Source organism: Ursus maritimus, unplaced genomic scaffold (genome assembly GCF_017311325.1).
Source record: "Ursus maritimus isolate PB19 unplaced genomic scaffold, ASM1731132v1 scaffold_26, whole genome shotgun sequence".
NCBI classification, from domain to species: domain Eukaryota; kingdom Metazoa; phylum Chordata; class Mammalia; order Carnivora; family Ursidae; genus Ursus; species Ursus maritimus.
In genome coordinates this window covers 17,260,106-17,279,293 of record NW_024425119.1, presented here as the reverse complement: position 1 = coordinate 17,279,293, position 19,188 = coordinate 17,260,106, and the positions used below count along the sequence as shown (strand labels likewise).

General features: G+C 36.6%; 1 protein-coding gene across 2 annotated transcripts in view; it reads right to left on the bottom strand.

Annotated features, from left to right (window-relative positions):
• Nucleotides 1-19,188, bottom strand: part of PIK3C2G (phosphatidylinositol-4-phosphate 3-kinase catalytic subunit type 2 gamma) — a 318,577-nt gene that overhangs the window by 80,394 nt on the left and 218,995 nt on the right. For both annotated transcript variants that reach the window (XM_008707062.1, XM_008707063.1), the window contains 2 exons: nt 9,419-9,575; nt 2,788-2,897 (listed from right to left, as the gene is read on the bottom strand). In XM_008707062.1, coding sequence (XP_008705284.1) covers nt 2,788-2,897; nt 9,419-9,575 — 267 coding nt within the window. The remainder of the gene's footprint in view (nt 1-2,787; nt 2,898-9,418; nt 9,576-19,188) is intronic.

Genomic DNA, 19,188 nt, shown 5'->3' with positions numbered 1-19,188 from the left:
AAGAATGAATGTATATTGAGAAAGTTATCTACCCAAGAAGAGAACTCATTTGGGAATGATGGAGGTGGGGTGGATAAACCTTGATAATCAAGACAATCGGATCATAAGGTCCTGAAAAGTAGGAGGTAGGAAATGGCAAGTCAAAGACAATTATTGAGCAGAGAAATAATGTGCCCTCATTTAGTTGAATAGATGCTTTTAAGTCTGCAATGGAGAACAAGTTTTTTACAATAAAGTTGTGGAAAGAAGTTTAATTAACAGAACATACTACATAACACCTGGAAGTGAGAAAATTAGCCTGGCAGAGATATGCAGGCAGGATAATGAGGTCTAGCTCACTGCCAGGAGATTAGTGGCTTCAGATCTACTTCCCATATTGGTTCACAATCTCTTGAATAGGAAGAGGAGATAAGTCAACATAGGCAAGCTCACCCATATCTAAGATTCTGCTCTGTACAGATCTAGATGTGTCAGTTGAAGTCAGGAAATGTGGAGGGATGGAACTGTGGCAGACAAATAAAGCCTATCTATATTTTCCTGTGGCCAGGGCCTGAAAGAGCTTTTCTTCATCCAATATATAGTTTGTTTGTTTGTTTTCCTTTGCTTTAAATGCTAGTAGGGACTATTTGTAAACTATCTAAACAATGACACACAAACATAGGCTTTAGCCTAATCACATGTTTCCGACCTCCACCTTTTCTGGACTTCTCGGTGCTCCTCCTCTGTCTCCCTGCCGGCTTCCACTGACACATCAATCATTGTGCCTGTTGTGTAGCAGCTCACTTTAAAGAAAGGTATCCCACTCAGATCCTAATGGAATAGCCCGAGGGGGCTATTTCTGGTACCATGTGACCTTAGGATGGAGTTAACTGGACTGGGGGTGAGCAGCTAGAGTGAAAGGCTGCTTCCTGCTGATGAGATCCCAGAGCTGTCTTGAACTCCAAAGGACCTTCCAGGCTCTGGGACAGAAGACCTTCTGCTCTTCTTGAGGCAGGCTGTTAGCCTTTCCCTGAGATTTCTCACACAAATCCCCTGTCCCCATTAGTTGAGGCAACTGGAGAGCTCCTTATCCATAAAACCAGGAACCTGAAACACTTAAGAAAATCTTCAAGCTAGTGTCTTTGGCCACAAACAATTGTCAACTAATATTTGTAGCTTTCTAAGTGGACATAAACAAATGCTTCCTTCAGAGATAACTTTTACTATTAAAGGGCATTTTTCAAGACTCAAAAAACCTACCAGTCTCCACTAAAGAATCTCTAATGGTAGAATTTCAGAAACAAATTAGGTAGCAGGAAGGTATATTTTTGGCAAGGGCTCTGCCTGGGGTTCCTTAATGATACGTTGAAAAACCCTAGACCAGGGGTTTCAAGTCCTAGCTGTGGTCCCTAATCCTAGCTCTGTTTCTTACTACTTCTTTTTTTTTTTTTTTTAAACTTGGTTTTCTTTTTTTTTTTTTTTTTAAAGATTTTATTTATTTATTTGACAGAGATAGAGACAGCCAGCGAGAGAGCAAACACAAGCAGGGGGAGTGGGAGAGGAAGAAGCAGGCTCATAGCAGAGGAGCCTGATGTGGGGCTCGATCCCATAATGCCGGGATCACGCCCTGAGCCGAAGGCAGACGCCCAACCGCTGTGCCACCCAGGCGCCCCATGTTTCTTACTACTTCTTTACTAGGGAGCAAGACCTTAAATTCTTTGAATCTCACTTTCCTCATTTGCATATTTATTGTCAGAGTAAATAAAGTATAAGGGCACTTCAAGCTCTAGTATTCTATAATTATGCCATATTGCTTCTACTCAGCCACAATAGCAGCCTATCAATTAGACTTCAAAAAACAGAGATTCTTTACAAAATGAAATTCATCAAGTATCCAGGATATTCCAATTAACTCTCATTATTCCATTGTAATAGAGTCCTAACTATACATTCTGGAAGAGGGGGAGAAAAAGTAATAATCGTGTGGGAAAGATTTTATTGTAAATACTGTTTTCCTCAGAAGGACAAAGCATACATCCATTAAAAAGAGTATAATCTGCACTTATAAATTTCTGGTTAAAAGTAACAGAATAATTAAAAAGTAGACTCAAATAAGATTTAGTATTAAGAAGTTACAGGAAAGATCACTGTATTTCTCTACTTAAACTATTTAATATGATAATAATTATGGTTAACATTTTTGAGCACCTAAAATTTGCTAGCAATTATGTTATCCATTCAAATACTGAAGGTCAAAGGAATCTTCTGTTATAAAATGCACCACCCTTTTGACAATGATTTTGAGTCCAATTAATACTCACTGTATTCTGCCCAGACTCTTACTTTGATGTGCATTAGTGTTTTCCCAGACTTGCTTAATAAAAAATAGGTTAAAAATAGAAGATAGTTACCAAATATTCCAATATTTGTATTGCCTTAGAGATGAAAAGTAGTGATTCTGTATCTCATCATAAATCTCTTTTTCTAAATTGTTTTCCTGGACATAGTTCAAGTAGAACAACCAATCTATTTATGTTAGCCTTGCTCTTTTTAGTGACCTCTTATTGAGCAGTGTATTAGATGAAGAGGCTGGGTAGCAAACAATAGTATGTTACAGAAACACCGACTAAGGCCTTCTGCTAGACATTCACGTTGCTCCCTTTGCATCCCCTGGGAAAGAAGACACAGGCTGGTTCTAGAAATGACAGCTTTATACCAATGATTCTTCACCCTGAAATCATCTCAAATGTGAAACATGTATCTGCACACATGAGTATATGCACACTCAACATTCACAGCTAATCTTACTTGGTAAAATGACTTGTGGCTTCCAGGTCTGTGTCTTGTGGACGAAGATTATTATACACATATTTCAGGTCTTGGATTCCACCCAGCTCAGGCAATCCTGCATGTAGCATCTTAGCAAAGTAAACAAAACAAAAGCAAAAAAACTCAGAATAAACGTAAATCAAATCTTACTTCGTTAAATTTGGTTAAGCTTACTTGGTTAATTCTACAAATACATATAAACTTAAACTTACATAACAATGCCTTTCAGCTTGTAAACATAATATATTCTTGTTTTTTTAACCTCCTGTGTTTACTAACAGAAGTTATAAAACAGTAATAATGATAAGAACCAATAAAGTTGTCAAAGTGCTTGCAGATTAATAATTTAATTTCATCTTCATCATAAACCAGTGAAGTAAGCATGATAGTATGATCATCCCCACCTTGTCTTTTTGTAGAAGAGGCATACTCAGCACTGGACAGTAGAATAATAGGAGTTCTAGTGTCAGAATTTCTGGACCTACTCTTTAAAATCTGAATAATCATGAATAATATCTCTTAAGCTCTTTGAATCTCCATTTTCTTTTTTAAAGTAGAGATAAGAATACCCAACATGTTCTAGGGCAATCAAAAGGCTAATGAATAAGAAAAGGCTTATACTTACAAATTCTTACACAAAAATTATATCACAATACCCATTTTAAAGAAGAAAAACTTAATCCCCCCAAAAGTGTAAGTGAAGTGTCCAGATCAAATGGCGTGTAAGCACAGAGTATAAAACTCATCTCTCTGGTTCTTAATCTTACATTCTTTCATGACCCTATGACTCATACTCTAAGAACACAATTTTCCCTGGTTAAGTGGTGTTTCCATTTATTAAAGATTATTAAAGTAATGAAGTAAAGATAAAATTATACAAAGTCTCAGATATTTCTTTCTGCCAACATTTGGAAACGTACAGTGTCTATATTGTAATGTAGACTGAAGAGATATTATTGTTTTTGGTTATAGGCAAAAATAAAGAAAAAATTTTTGAGAAAAAGTAGATCTTTCTGAAATAAATTTAAACTTTGAAAAGAAGAAGAAGGAGGAGGAGCATGAGGCGGAGGAGAAGAAGGAGAAGGTGGAGAATGTCAACAGTACCTCTATGACTAAGATGATAAATTATTTCCTGTTCTGGAATAAAGGCTCTCTTACAGTAGTGGGAAGTTAAGAACAATGCTAAAAATAAAGGATAAAGTGAGAATATGGTTAGGAAAGATGGGTGAAGTTGTGATTGACTTGATGAAGTTCAATTGAGAAAAAAATGGATTCGAAACCGTTCACCTTTCCTGCTGTCCCCACCCAGGCAGAGGGAACAGCATATATAGATGTACTGAGGAGAGCAAGATATCTTTCATTAGTTCACAAAAAGAACTCCAGGAGAGCTTTTGGAACATAAGATGTCCTGTAGGTGGGTGACAAGAGATGGGGCTAAAGAGATAAGTAGGGTTAAGATCTTTTAGCAATATAAAAGTTTTGTGCTTTATCCTAAAGGCAAGACAGCTCTTTTAGTGTGTTTAAATGGGCATGAAAAGAATTGAATTGTGTTTTAAAAAGATCATGGTCGTTATTTATGGAAAGTGGACTGAAGTGAAGCCAAATAAAAGGCTAAACTAGGATAATGTTTAGGAATAAAGAAAAAGATTATTTATGGGATTTTAAAGATATTTAGGAAGTAGAGCTGGATGATTAATTGGATGGAGTTGGAGGGCTGGTGGAATCTCTGTTTAAAATCCAAGCTAGATGATGGTACTCTCTTCATCAAAAGCAAAGAAACTTCTAGGTTCTCAGGTGTTTATATATCAAAGTCCAAAATCCTGATCCTGGTCATAATGTCTTTGTAATCTAACTGTGATCTGTCGCTTCATCTATCGCTATATAGGTCTTCCTTTGTACCACAGACTAGGTACATTTGATTACCTCTATTTCCAACACAGGTCACGTGCATGCTTTTCGAGCCTCCATACACATATTTTTCTCTCAGCCAAGATTCCTTTCCTCTCCCTCCTTATCTATTGAAATTCCTTCTGAAAGCACAGCTTAAGTGTGTCTTTCTTCTTGAAGCACCACAGATTTTCTTGATAAGATTTAATTACTGCTTGCTTTGTACAGCAATCCAATCTTGGTCACACCTCTTTCAAGTACGATGTTTTGTTCACATATATGTTAATCACATTCAATTTGAAGTCCTTTGAGGACAAGAACTGATTGTTATTTGACGTTAAATTGTTTATATTGCCAAGCATGCTGCCTTGCAAAAAGAACTTAATGAATGTCTGTGAAATAATGTGTGCATGCATGCATGCATGAATGCGTTACTGAACGAATGAATGAATGAATGAATGAATGAATGAAAAAAATTTCTGACCTGGTAAAAAAAGTCTAGAAGTAGCAAGTTGAACCCTGACTATTAAACCATAGAGAGGTATATTCCCAGCAGCAACTAAAGTCTAGATTAGGCTTTGTATTTTCAGTTTTGTACTTAGAGTTCTAGAGATATATGTGTACTTATTGTGGAAGTTTCCCCTTTATCAGACTATGATTGCCCATTTGCTAAGAAGAGTCTTCTTCCCTAGATCTGAATTGCTTTCTGGTTTCTCTGGACATTCAGAATTCATACCTCCTTGCTTAGAACTCTGTCAAACATTTGCTTGATAAGTACACCCTATACATACTCCTTCTACTCCTCCTACCCCCATTATACAACAACTGCCAAGTGCAGATGGCTTCAAAGGAGATGAACCCAGCTCTCTCCTTGTTATGTGGTTGATTAAAGGTAACTAGTGCAAACTTTGCCCTTGTTGAGAGAGGAGACTTTGAGTAGTGTGACCCTGCCATCGGAGTAAGGATGGCCTCACACCGGCATCCGCTTAGTCACGTCTGTCCTCTGACTCACAGAGATGTGGTTCAAGTACCTCTTAGCCTAGATTACATGGGTAATAACTTTAATTGGGGCAATAGGAAAGGGAAAGGGTGGCTAGGCTAGTATAGGTAATGAACAGATACAGGTGATAAACTGGTAAGTTCCTATTTAAAGGACAGGACACTTTTAAATTTTCAACTTTTATTCTCCTCTTACTAAGTCCAAAGCTATTTTGATAGTTATGCTTAGGGAAGCAGACACTCTTTGCCACCACATAGAGCAGTTAGAGAGATTTCTTCTGGGAAATATCTGATATAATAATGGGTGTGATAAACATTTTAAACTGGGTGAATGGTCCCTGTGTTCTTTGGTAGTCTTCCATAATAGCTGATATTGATTTTTTAATGAGAGAAAAGCTGATGAAATACAGGCTTTTATGTTAGTGAATTCAGCCAGCAACACTCTTGGGTCTCCTACAGATGTTTTGCTTTTAAGCAAGATGGGTATTTCATGGATTATTTTTTCCCTGCTTCTCCCAGGAGTAAATAAAAAGAACTGTGGATATCTGGAAATATGCTGCTCTCAACAAGGGATGAACCATTAACTCCATAGTAGACTCACAAAACACTTGTGACTCATAATCCTGGATACTGACCATTCACAGAAGATAGAATTTATGACCCATGTCAATCATTTCTCAAGTTGGAACTGGGTCATGGAGTAGTAGATTAAGTTCTTTTAAAAGAAGTTAATACAACAAGAGTCAGTTTGAAAGAATTGAGGAAAATATTGATTATCCACATGGGCAGAAAATAATCTTTCACAAATTTAAATTCAGTTTTTATTTTATGGGAAGCTATGCCAGAGAAAATGTGGTCCTGAAACCTTTACTGATGCTTTGGTTATCTACAGAATCCCATAAGAAAGAAACCTCAAAAGCAGAGACTGGAGAGGTAAATGACCAGAAACAGAGGTAGTAACATATATAACATATGTTTCATATGTATTTACTCATTGGTTTAATTGGTCCACATTGCTTCTGGTCTGTTTCAATTTTTGTGAGAGTCTAAATCTAAGATTACTTGCTTAATCTGAATTAGTGCTCTTTACTGCCAAAATTTCCTCCTTAGCCTGGAAGTCAAGACTTGAATAATTAGAACACAGGGAGGATTTTTTAGGTATACTATGCAGAAACCTTCAACATTTGATTTTTTTTTTTTAAAGGCCTAAGCTCTTTTTTTTTTTTTTAAAGATTTTATTTATTTATTTGACAGAGAAAGAGACAGCCAGCGAGAGAGGGAACACAGGCAGGGGGAGTGGGAAAGGGAGAAGCAGGCTCCCAGCGGAGGAGCCTGATGCGGGGCTCGATCCCAGAACGCCGGGATCACGCCCTGAGCTGAAGGCAGATGCTTGACGACTGTGCCAGCCAGGCGCCCCTCAACATTTGATTTTAATATTATTTTATGAAAAATTACTTCAGGTACTTGATTAAAACACCATCTACTTCTTTTAAATGAAATAACATTATATAAACTCTTTACGTTATAGGTTTTTTTTTTTTGGTTTTTTTTTTTTTTGTTTTTTAGAGACAGAGTGTGCATGTATGTGAAGTGGGGAGGAGCAGAGGGAGAGGGACAAAGAATCTTAAGCAGGCTTCCTGCTCAGCGTGGAGCCCACATGGGGCTTGATCTCATGAACCTGAGATCAAGACCTGAGCTGATACCAAGAGTTAGTTACTTACCTGACTGAGCCAGCCAGGTGCCCCTAAACTCTTTACTTTAATAATTATTTTATGTATTATGACATATGTGTTGAAAGTTTTCTTTTTAGGTAAGTAGAAAAGTTTATTAAACAAGAGAAAAAAAGCCCACCAATAGCTTTTTCAATCAATTTTTTCAAATGGCTATCCGTTTAGTTAATATGCTCACTTTTGTTATCCAGCATAATTTTAGTGTCACCTGAGAAACGGTATAATCTGTATTTGTGTTTTTCTACTTTGGGTTTATTTTTAAAATGTCTGTGGCTGGTTCAAGTGGTTGTTAGAGTATGGTAGTTACTCCTTGTATGCAGTAATTTATAATATTATAGACACTTAAAAATGCTGGACACCTCATTTATTATATACATGAATTTTATCTTCCTTACCATATTGAAAATTTTAAGGCTGCCTACGTCTCATATGTTAATGTATCCTCACAGTTTCTGGCATACAGTAAGCACTCATGAACTCATGGATTCATGATTCAGAGCCTGTTAGAGCCCCAAAGAATATTAGAATGATACTACCTAAATATTTATATGTAAGTGGAGTCAAGGTCACAGAGTTAGTCCTTGTAATGTTTCCTTTGTGGTATGAACACAGATTATGAGCCATAAGCCATCTCATAATTGCAATATGGGCTAATAGAATTGGGACAGAGAATGCAAATCTTCCAATAGGAATCATTGCCTCTTTTTGGAATAGCCAGCTTGAAAATTCTGCTCTGCCGGGAGTCTGTTTTCCCTCTCCCTCTGCCACTCCTCTGCATATGATCTCTCACTCACTCTCTCTCTCTGTCTGTGTCAAATAAATAAATAAAATTGTTCATAAAATTAATTAATTAATTAATTAATTAAACCCTACAACATGACAGGCACTGTGCTAGGTGTTTTATATTAAATATCTAATAGGGTTATTATGAAACATATATCAATCAATACACATAAAACAGTATAATGTTCATGCAAAACATTCACTATTAGGTCATTTATTCATCAATCCTACAAGGTAGATGCTATTATTTTCACTTGATAGATGAGAAGCATCATCTTATTGGAGTTAAGTAAGAAGTCTGTGCCCTTAACACAGTTTGAAAGAATTGAGGGAATTATTGTAATCTGAAGGTTCTAAATCAGCTATTTTTTATGCCCTTAACACAGTTTGAAAGAATTGAGGGAATTATTGTAATCTGAAAGTTCTAAATCAGCTATTTTTTATGTAATCATTTTATGATTGCATTGACTTCAAACACCATACTGATTTACCAAAGGTGTGTCTCTCTCTTACATTTTGCTGCAATTACTAGTGTGTATGTATGTGCCCAAAGGAATCACCCCATCCTTCTCCCAAAAGATATTTCTATTAGATTCCTCTCCTCTCACCCTGTATATCTAGTCCCCATCTCTTTAACATTGGACAGTGGAATGAAACTTAAATTTTCCACAGTAAGTCAACAGAGAGCATATAGGAGCATGGCTCAGAAGACCCAATACATACCATTAAATGTACTACTCTCTGGTTGAGTTGCTAGGAAGCTGTCTTTGACCCCCAGTTTCTTAATCTGGAAAAAGGCAGAGATGGGAGGGAAGCCAGGAAAAATCCTTGCCTGGTCTCCATCATTGGATTGCTATAATGTGTAAATGAGAGAGTATTTTTTAAAGTACTTTTAAAAAATCCTTGAATACAATACAACTGATACAATATTCTAAATTACTGTCCTTAATCTTTAATCAAAATATACTGAGATAACCCCTGAATACATCAATGTTATTGTGAATAGAAATGTTTGAGACAATAACTGTGAATTAACAGAATGAATTATTAAGAAATGTGTTTATAAGTTATACAATGGTACTTTTAGTTTGTTCATTCCTTTCTGGTTTGAATAGCTCTTTGGGGAATGCCAAGCCATTAGCAAAAATAGACTACTGAAAGAGAGACATAAATAAAGCTTATTATTTTTGTTGTTTCCCCAAGGGACTTACCATTTCTAACAGGTTCAAGAGCAGTCGACTGTGCCTTCTGACAATATTGTAAGCTTGACAGCAAAGCTCCACAAAATCTTGGAAATGCTGTGGGTTTTTCCCACCCTCAGTAATAAAGTACTCCATCTCTGAAGTAAAAATAAAAGGCGCTCGGTCCCTACAAACCAAAAACAACAGCAGTCATAAGCAGGAGGAGAAATGGGGTATAGAGCTCAATTAGGCATTTACAGCAACTTATTTTCATTTGAATTTTTTATGTTATTTTCTTTCTACCCTAAAGAATGGAACCACCTCCTTTATGGGATAGCTGGAGAAACTTGCTAATTGTAGGGTTTGAATAGCCTAGGTAGGCTGCAACAGAGAAAGAAGAACAAGTCATTTTACATAGATTTATGTGGTCTCAAATATTTAATTCCACGTTATATTTGATGGAAATATTATCCATTAAAAATTAATCTAAGGCCAGTTAATAACAAAGATAATTTTACAGAAACTATATTGCTAAATTGCTGCTAAATTTTAAAATAATAGAACAGACCATGTATTTGGCCTCATGTTGTTGTTGTTTTAAGTTTTCTTTTTTTCTTTTCTTTTTTTTTCTTAGAAGATATTGACTCTTTAGGGAAAAAGTTTCAGGTAATAGCTAAGATATGTAATGACAAATTCTTTAGAAAGTAATCTATGAAAAAAAGTTAAATTCACTGTCATATGCTTTGTAAGGAAAAAAAGAAGGGCTGTATTCCATTTCACACTAGTCACAATAATAAAAATAATGATCAGAAAAAAGGAAATATGAGCAAACCAATATGAGTTGGTAGGTTAATAATATTGCCTCCCATAGTCCCAAGATTGAAGAAATAGGTAAACAAAGGATGAGAGAAATGATCCTGTTTTCTCTATTTTTGTCATTTTTTCCCTCATGTTCTTTGAGAGATGAAGAGACCCAAGATGAAGCAATAGTATTTCTAAGAGATTAGCAGAGGAAGTATTGGAAACACTTCTCTGTGATGTGAAAAACAATAATGAGACAAACAGTGCAGATACTGATTTAGCTTAAGGTCCTCTAGAAACACTTGAGATGGGAATAAAATTTTGGGTAAACATTGCTTCTAAAAGTAAAGACTTTTGAATGAATTGAAATAAAACATATTTTAAAATTTGAGCCTAGCAGCCTAAATATAATTAAGGTTAGTCTAAGCAATAATTGAAAAAAGTCATGGACTATTGAGAAAGCTTTTTTTTTTTTTAAAGAAAGAATGATTATGTTCTGTATTGTTGTATGCTTAGCATTTGAATAAAAATATAACATAATGGAAAATCTTGCTAATCTGACTTAGACCTCTAAGAAGTGTAGATATTCAAATCAGAATGCTGCAACTCAGGCATTTTGTAGCTGAGCTGGATCAGTAGATTCTGACTACAGACAAATATTTTAAAGAAAATAAATAATCTACCTCTGTCTGGTTTTGATTATTTTATTTTATTTTATTTATTTATTTTAGTGATCCATGCTACCATTGACTGTCTGGAGGGGAGGCTATTGTAACAATATCTTAACTTTGTATTCATTCAGTCAGTCATTCATTCATTCAACAAAGTTTATTGAGCACCTAGATACTGAGGAATGTGTCTTAAGAATCAAGTCCAAATTTTAAAATGTTTGCCTCTAATCCTTTTGATTTATCCAATCTATATGCTATGAATTTACTTTACAGTCCTGTATTTTAGACAAGTTGGAAGCAGAGCTATTGAAAATAGGAGATATACCATGGGTTCTAATCCTGGACCTGCTGTATCTCAATTTTCCCATCTCTGAGGTCAGTAAGTAATACCTAGCTCTTAGAATTGCTGTGAAGATTACTAAAAAAATGCACACAAACGCCTGACACATAGAGAGGGCGACACACTTGTGAATTGCTATGATTAGAAGCTCTATGCAGAGGGCACAGACTGCAGGCCCTTCTCAGCCAGGTTTTTAATCGTGTTCTCGCACTTACTACTTCTGTAATTCTGGACAAGTGACTTGTCCTCTCCATGCCTTAATTTCCTCCTCTGTAAAATGGAGACAAGGGCACTTGACTCTTGGGACTTCTGAGAGGATTAAGTGGGTTAAAGCATATAAAAATGTTAGAACATAGTCTGGTACATAGTGAGCACTCAACAAATGTTAAATACTATTATTAGTTCTCAAACTAATAACAAATAAATGGGTTCTCAGAGCTGAATCTTGTCATAACTAAATCTCCCACTCTCTTCAAAAAGGCTGCCAGGAAATTTCCATCCTTCTTTCAAGGTTTATTTTACTCCCAGCAACTCTATGTAACTTCTTTGTCTGCATAAATCCTTAAGTGGACCTTCGAATTTGGTAGCACTTTTTCTATATCACTCATACGTGTAGTCATCACTGTCGCTAACATTTTAGTAGACTTAGCAATATCCCAGACTTCCATGACTAGAAAAAAAATATTTTTATGTATAAAATTTTTCCAATTTTTTCCTACTCTTTATACTATATTTACTATATTGAATGGAACTTTTGAAATAATTTTAAGAGAGTTTTAAATTGTACAACTTCCTGAAATTTTCTTTTCTAATGTGATAGAGATCCTTTTTTCTTCCATATGCTTGACCAAATGGATTTCCCTTGGAAAGGTGTTGTAATTATGCTCAAGTTCATGTGATAACACATTTCCTCCTTCCACGGTAACCACTATTATAAATCAGATGAAGAAACACCATAGCAGAAAGTCAAATACACAAAAGAAACATATCTAAGTAGAGAAAACATAAACTAAAAATAATATTGAAGGACCCAATCTTAGCTGTGCTTAAATATTATCATAATCTTAATTTTCAGTGGGTCCAACAAAATAAAATGCTACATTTTTTCTATATGACTTGCATGACTCACTTCTGAGCGATTTTTAAAATGACTTAGACTAAAATTTTTCTGTAAGTGGAAAGAAGATGAACATGTGAAAAAGACTCCTATCTCATCCCTACAAGCTGTACGAGTCGTAGCTTGGACATGCTTTATCAGTTCTCTCAAATGCGAACCTAACCCGAGGTCGCAGAATTAATGTATTGGAGACCATGTCTGAAGTTTATAAATCTAAGATATAAATTAGTTGTGGCAAGAGAGAAGACTGGAAACTATTTGATCTCTAAGAGTCCATACTGTTACTGCACTCTAATTCATATGCTGAAAATCTCTCACTTATAGCTGGACAAATTTACCAGAAATTTCTTGTTGTGACTATCCTACTGTTTTTATTTCCAGATTAGTGGTTTTACCATTATTTGCCTAAGCTCTACCTGTTCTTGCTTCTGTACCTCTTACCTGTATTGTTTCCTGCTTCTGGCCATGCTTCTTTCTCTCGCTCTCTGTCTTTCACCCAATGCCCTAAATTTTTCCTAGTAAGTCTTCTCTAATTTACCTATCCCTTGCCAATTTCTCTCCTACTTTGCTTTATCTTTTAACTTAGCCCTATAGCTAATATATTTCATTCTTTACAGTCTCTAGTTGTCTTATGACTTTTCCCCCCAAATGACCTGTGTGATTTTGAAGGGGGAGAGACACTATTTTATCTTTCCTTTATCTACTCTTAATGTCTCAAACAATATTTCGAAGCCATTCTGCAATGGATGCAACAGTAAATACACGTAGTTCACACAGTTAAAAAGTTGGATAATTTAACATTTATGTGGGAAGGCTGTGTGAACAATCTTATTTGTTAAAAATCTGAGTGCCCTCAGTTCTTGGTCACGCTGTTTTGAAGAATGAAGAGGTAGACCACAGGAAGTGTGGAGGCAGCAAAGCAAAGTTTATTGAGCCATAGTTGCTGAGTGATAGTACATTTTGTTGTCAAAGTTAATCTTTTTATTAACTTATAACCAGTCTTTCTCTGAAAGTATTATTCTGTAAAAATGCTGAGAACACTTTCTAGATTTCCGTATAAGTGGGAAGTGAGTAGTACTTTAAAAATGCATATATACTTGAGAAATTTAAGGATATTTCTATTACAAAAAGTACTATTTATTAAGGAGACAAATACATTCATTTGATATGGGAAATAGCAAGACAATTAATAATCTGCTGTTTGTTATTACTTATGCATAAGCTTCCCCTTTAACCATTCTGTAAAAGTAATCTCCTTGTACAAAGTCACTAGAATACTAAGATCATCATCACTAAAAATTTCCACATTGCCATTGCACTGAGGGTGCATAAGTTTTCAGGATATGTCTCTCCATTAGGTGACTTTAATCTAGCTAGGGAGGCATGCACCGAAAATGTTAGAGTACTATAGTTATCAAGAAATATTTATTGAGCATCTACAATAGATATGTGTAAGGCTTATAGATGAGGTTAAAGATTTTAAAAATAAATATCCTAAAAGCAATAAAAATGTACTGATAAAAATAACAACAGTGTTTTGAAAAGTTCCCTCCAGCTGTAACATGGTGAAGAATTTGGAAAAGGGAAGGTGTATGTGAGTAAATCAGACAAGAGACTTTTGCAGAAGATTTTAATTAGATATGAGCATAGCTCAGATTAGGATTGTGGCATGCAGATACAAAGAAGCGGGAAGACAAAAAATATTTTGACTCAAAAACCAAGAGGACTTCATATGGTTCAAAATGAAAAGAGGACTTCATATGGTTCACTCTTTTCAAAAGGAGAAGAGTGTTAGGAACACCTTTAAATTTTTGGCTTTTGTGTCAGGAAGACTATAGTGCAACATTCAGAGTGGGTTCAGCTTTGAACAAGTTACCTTTGAGGTGTCTTTGAGACATAAAGGAGCAGATAACAATGAGGTATTGTGATACTTATTTCCAGACCATAAAGAAAAAAATCTAGCCTGGAGGTAAAACTTTGTGAGTCAGATTTCTACTTTGACTACCTAAGGACCTCAGGACTCAAGAAACAACACGGTGGTGAAGTCTCAGGTTGTTGTTTTTTCCAAACATAGAGCTCAAGAAGATGGTGATCTGTATTCCAAACATAGAGCTCAAGAAGATGGCAATCTGGAAATGCCAGTGGGTGCAGACAAAAAAATTGCCAAAAAAGGCCTGTACTTTCTAGCCAAAGGCCCAGGAAAGTGGTAGCCTAACGAGACAGAAAATGTTTAGGCAATAACGACTCTACTCCAGCCAAATATTGCAGGAGGTAAAAAAATGTAATTCTACTACCCCACCACACCAGTGAAGTCTCCAGAGGGATCCTAAAATTCCATTCTCACGGAGTTGTAATGAGGGTCCTCAGTCCCCTGTCTATGTGGTATCAGAGACAGTTGAGTAAGGAACTGGTACTGGTGGAGGTGTTAAGGATTTCTTTTTCTGAGTGCCCTCAGTTCTTGGTCACGCTATTCTGAAGAATGAAGAGGTAGACCACAGGAAGTGTGGAGGCAGCAAAGCAAAGTTTATTGAGCCATAGTTACTGAGTGATAGTACAAAGCTCCCCAAGAGGGAGGGCACCCGTGAGGATTGCCACTGGCGTTTCTAAGTCTAGGGGTTTTTAATGGGCTGGTTGCCAGATTGTTTTACTCTGATTAACCCTCCATGCGCCTGTCATTCAATCAGGTTTTTGTTATCTACCTATCATGTGGGAAGGGGTGGAGGGTTCCTTCTGGGGTGATGTAAAATCCTTTTAAGGGTGGTTTCCTCTTCAGGCAGGAGCCCCTTGTCCCTGCCTGCCTTTTTCCCGACTATCCTGCAGTAGAGGGGTAGACACAGAGATCATTTGAATAGGATAAATAACAGCAATAAACTCATGCAAATATGTCTAACTGATTTTTGGTGAAGGTGCAAAAGCAATCCAATGGAGAAAGAAAAATCAGATGATACTGGAGCAACTGGACATTCTTAGGCAAAATGAGACTGAAACTTCATACCTAATATAAAAGTTAATTTAAAATGGATTACAGACTTAAATATAAAATGTAAAACTACAAAACTTTTAGAAAAAAAAATGTAGAAGAAAATCTTTGGGATCTAAGGCTATGGAGAGAGTTTTTAAGAGAATAAAAAGACACGTTATAGACTGGGAGACAATTTTGCAGACCACGTAGCCAGCAGAAGAGTAATACCTATAATCTATAAAGAAGTCTCAAAATTTAACTGTAAAAGAAAATCAAACAATACAATTAGAAAATCAGCAAAAGACATGAAGAGACAACAGAGGAGGATATGCAGATGGTAAATTAGCACATGAAAGATGTTCAACATCAGCTATTAGGGGAATACAAATTAAAACCACAATGAGATTTCACAACATACCTATCAGAATGGCTAAAATAAAAAGTGAATGATAATACCAAATGCTGGCAAGGATATGGAGAAACTGGATCACTCAGACATTGATGGTGGAAATGTAAAATGCTCTAGCTACTCAGGAAGACCACTTGGTAGTTTCTTAAACAACAACAACAACAACATGCAACTGATGTACAAAAGAAAGAATTCTTGAGATGTCTTCAGTGCAAAAAAGATGGTTTTAGTAAAGCACAGGGACAGGACCTGTGGGCAGAAAGGGCTGCCCTGCGGTCATGAGGAATGGCTGATCATACTTTTCAAGTTGGGAGGAGGGTTAGGGATAGCGTAAGTCTCTAAGGAATTTTGGAAGCAAGGTTCCAGGACCTTGAGGGGGGTTGGTTATGGTAGGAAAAGGTTATTTATTAGTGTCTAGTAAGACCCTAGTCATGAGGCCCTTCAGATGTATATCAGTGGGCCATATGCTGGGGGGATGATTGCCAACATATATCTTGGGGGGTAGAGATAAAGGCCGTTTCCAAAGGAATTTTTATATGTTAAAGCAGACTTACAGGATCCTGGAGGATCGGAATAATGTTAAGCCAAGACTTCGTTTTGCCCTAAGCAAAGTATTAACATCAAGGCAGCTGAGTTTCTAGAGGAATGTCACTCTGCCTGTTTCAAGGACTTGTCAATGGGCTGTAAGTAGTATGGAAATTTAATTTTTCTTTTGCCTTTGTTTCCCACATCACAACTACTATACAACCCAGCAATTATACTTTTGGAAATTTGTTTCAGAGAAATGAAAATTTATATTCACATAGAAGCCTGCACATGACTGTTCATAGTAGCATTATATTTTTAAAAGAGTTTATTTATTTGAAGAGAGAGAGAGCATGAGTAGGGGGGAGGGGAGCAGAGGGAGAGGGAGAGAGAGAAGCAGATGCCCCACTTAAGCGGGGAGCCCTACGTGAGGCTCGATTCCAGGACCCTGAGATCATGACCTGAGCTGGACAGACGCTTAACTGACTGAGCCACCCAGTTGCCCCCATAGCAGCTTTATTTGTAACACCTAGAAACTGGAAATAATCCAGGTATCCTTCCATCAGTGAATAATTAAACTGTGGTTTATCCATACTATAGACTATTATTTGTCAATAATAGGAACAAACTATTGATACACAGAACAGCTTGGGTGACTCTCCAGAGAATTATGCTGTGTGAAAAAGCCAATCCCAAAAGGTTACATATCATATGATTACATTTACATAATATTCTTGAAAAGACAAAATTATAGAAATGGAGAACGAATTAGTGATTGCCAGGAGATAAGAATGGAAGGGGACAAGGGTGAGAGGAAGTGGAGATGATCATAAAAAGGCAACAAAGAATACTAGGGGCTTTGAAACTCTTCTGCATCTAGACCAAATCAATATCAATATCCTGGTTATGATATTATACTATGATTTTATAAGATGTTACTGTTATGGGGAATGGCAAAGGGTACATGGGATTTCTTTGTATTATTTCTTACAACTGTATGTGAATCTACAATTATCTCAAAATAAAATGTTTAATTAAAATTTGTATGCATCATCTAGATACTGATATTGATAGAAGCCTTAGGTGTGGTTGATGCCAGTTTGGTGGAGACTGCACCAAAAGACTTAAAATAAGAGGGATAAGATGAGTCTTGTGGGGGGGGGGAGATGGCAGAGGAGTAGGGGACCCTTTTTTCAGCTGGTCCCCTGAATCGAGCCTGATATCTACCAGATCATCAAAAGAAAGCTGGGGTAGAAATTCTCATATCAGACAGATTAGATTTTAAACTAAAGACTGTAGTTAGAGATACAGAAGGACACTATATTATTCTTAAAGGATGTATCTAACCAGTGGATATGACAATCATAAATATCTATGCCGTCAACAGGGGAACAGCTAGATACACAAGCCAACTCTTAACCAGAATAAAGAGACATATAGATAATAATACGTTAATAGTAGGGGACCTCAACACTCCGCTCTCAGCAATAGACAGATCACCTAAGCAGAAAATCAACAAAGAAACATGAGCTTTGAATGACATACTGGACCAGATGGACCTCATATATATTTACAGAATACTACACCCCAGAACAACAGAATACTCATTCTTTTCGAATGCACATGGAACTTTCTCCAGAATAGACCATATACTGGGTCACGAAACAGGTCTCAACTGATACCAAAAGACTGAGATTATTCCCTACATATTCTCAGAGCACAATGCTTTGAAACTGGAACTCAATCACAAGGAAAAATTTGGAAGAAGCTCAAACACTTGGAAACTAAGAACCACCCTGCTCAAGAATGATTGGGTAAACCAGGAAATTAAAAATCAGATTAAGCAATTTTTGGAGATCAACGAGAATGAAAACACATTGGTCCAAAACCTATGGGACACTACAAAGGCAGTCCTAAGGGGAAAATACATAGCCATCCAAGCCTCACTCAAAAGAATAGAAAAATCTAAAATGCAGTTTTTATATTCTCACCTCAAGAAGCTGGAGCTGGAGCAGAAGAACAGAAGAACAGAAAAACAGACCTAACCCACACACGAGAAGGCAGTTGATCAAAATTAGAGCAGCGATCAATGAATTAGAAACCAGGAGCACAGTAGAGCAGATCAACAAAACTAGAAGCTGGTTCTTTGAAAGAATATATAAGATCGATAAGCCACTGGCCAGACTTATTCAAAAGAATAGAGAAAGGAGCCAAATTAATAAAATTATGAATAAAAGTGGAGAGATCACGACCAACACCAATGAAATAGGAAGGATCATTAGAAACTTTTATCAACAGCTTTATGCCAATAAATTAAACAACCAGGAAGAAATGGATGCCTTCCTGGAAACCTATAAACTACCAAGTCTGAAACAGGAAGAAATTGATTATTTAAATAGACCGATTAATTATGAAGAGATTGAAGCAGTGATCAAAAACCTCCCCAAAGGGGCGCCTGGGTGGCGCAGTGGTTGGGCGTCCGCCTTCGGCTCAGGGTGTGATCCCGGCGTTCTGGGTTCGAGCCCCACGTCAGGCTCCTCCACTGGGAGCCTGCTTCTCCCTCTCCCACTCCCCCTGCTTGTGTTCCCTCTCTCGCTGGCTGTCTCTCTCTGTCAAATAAATAAAATCTTTAAAAAACAAAACAAAACAAAAAAAAAACCTCCCCAAAAACAAGAGTACAGGGCCTGATGGATTCCCAGGAGAATTCTACCAAACATTCAAAGAAGAAATAATACTTATTCTCCTGAAGCTTTTTCAAAAAATAGAAACAGAAGGAAAACTACCAAACTCATTCTATGAGGCCAGTATTACCTTGATCCCCAAACCAGGCAAAGACCCCATCCAAAAGGAGAAATACAGACCGATATCCCTGATGAATTTGGATGCCAAAATTCTCAACAAGATCCTAGCTAATAGGATCCAACAGTACATTAAAAGGATTACCCATCATGACCAAGTGGGATTCATCCCTGGGT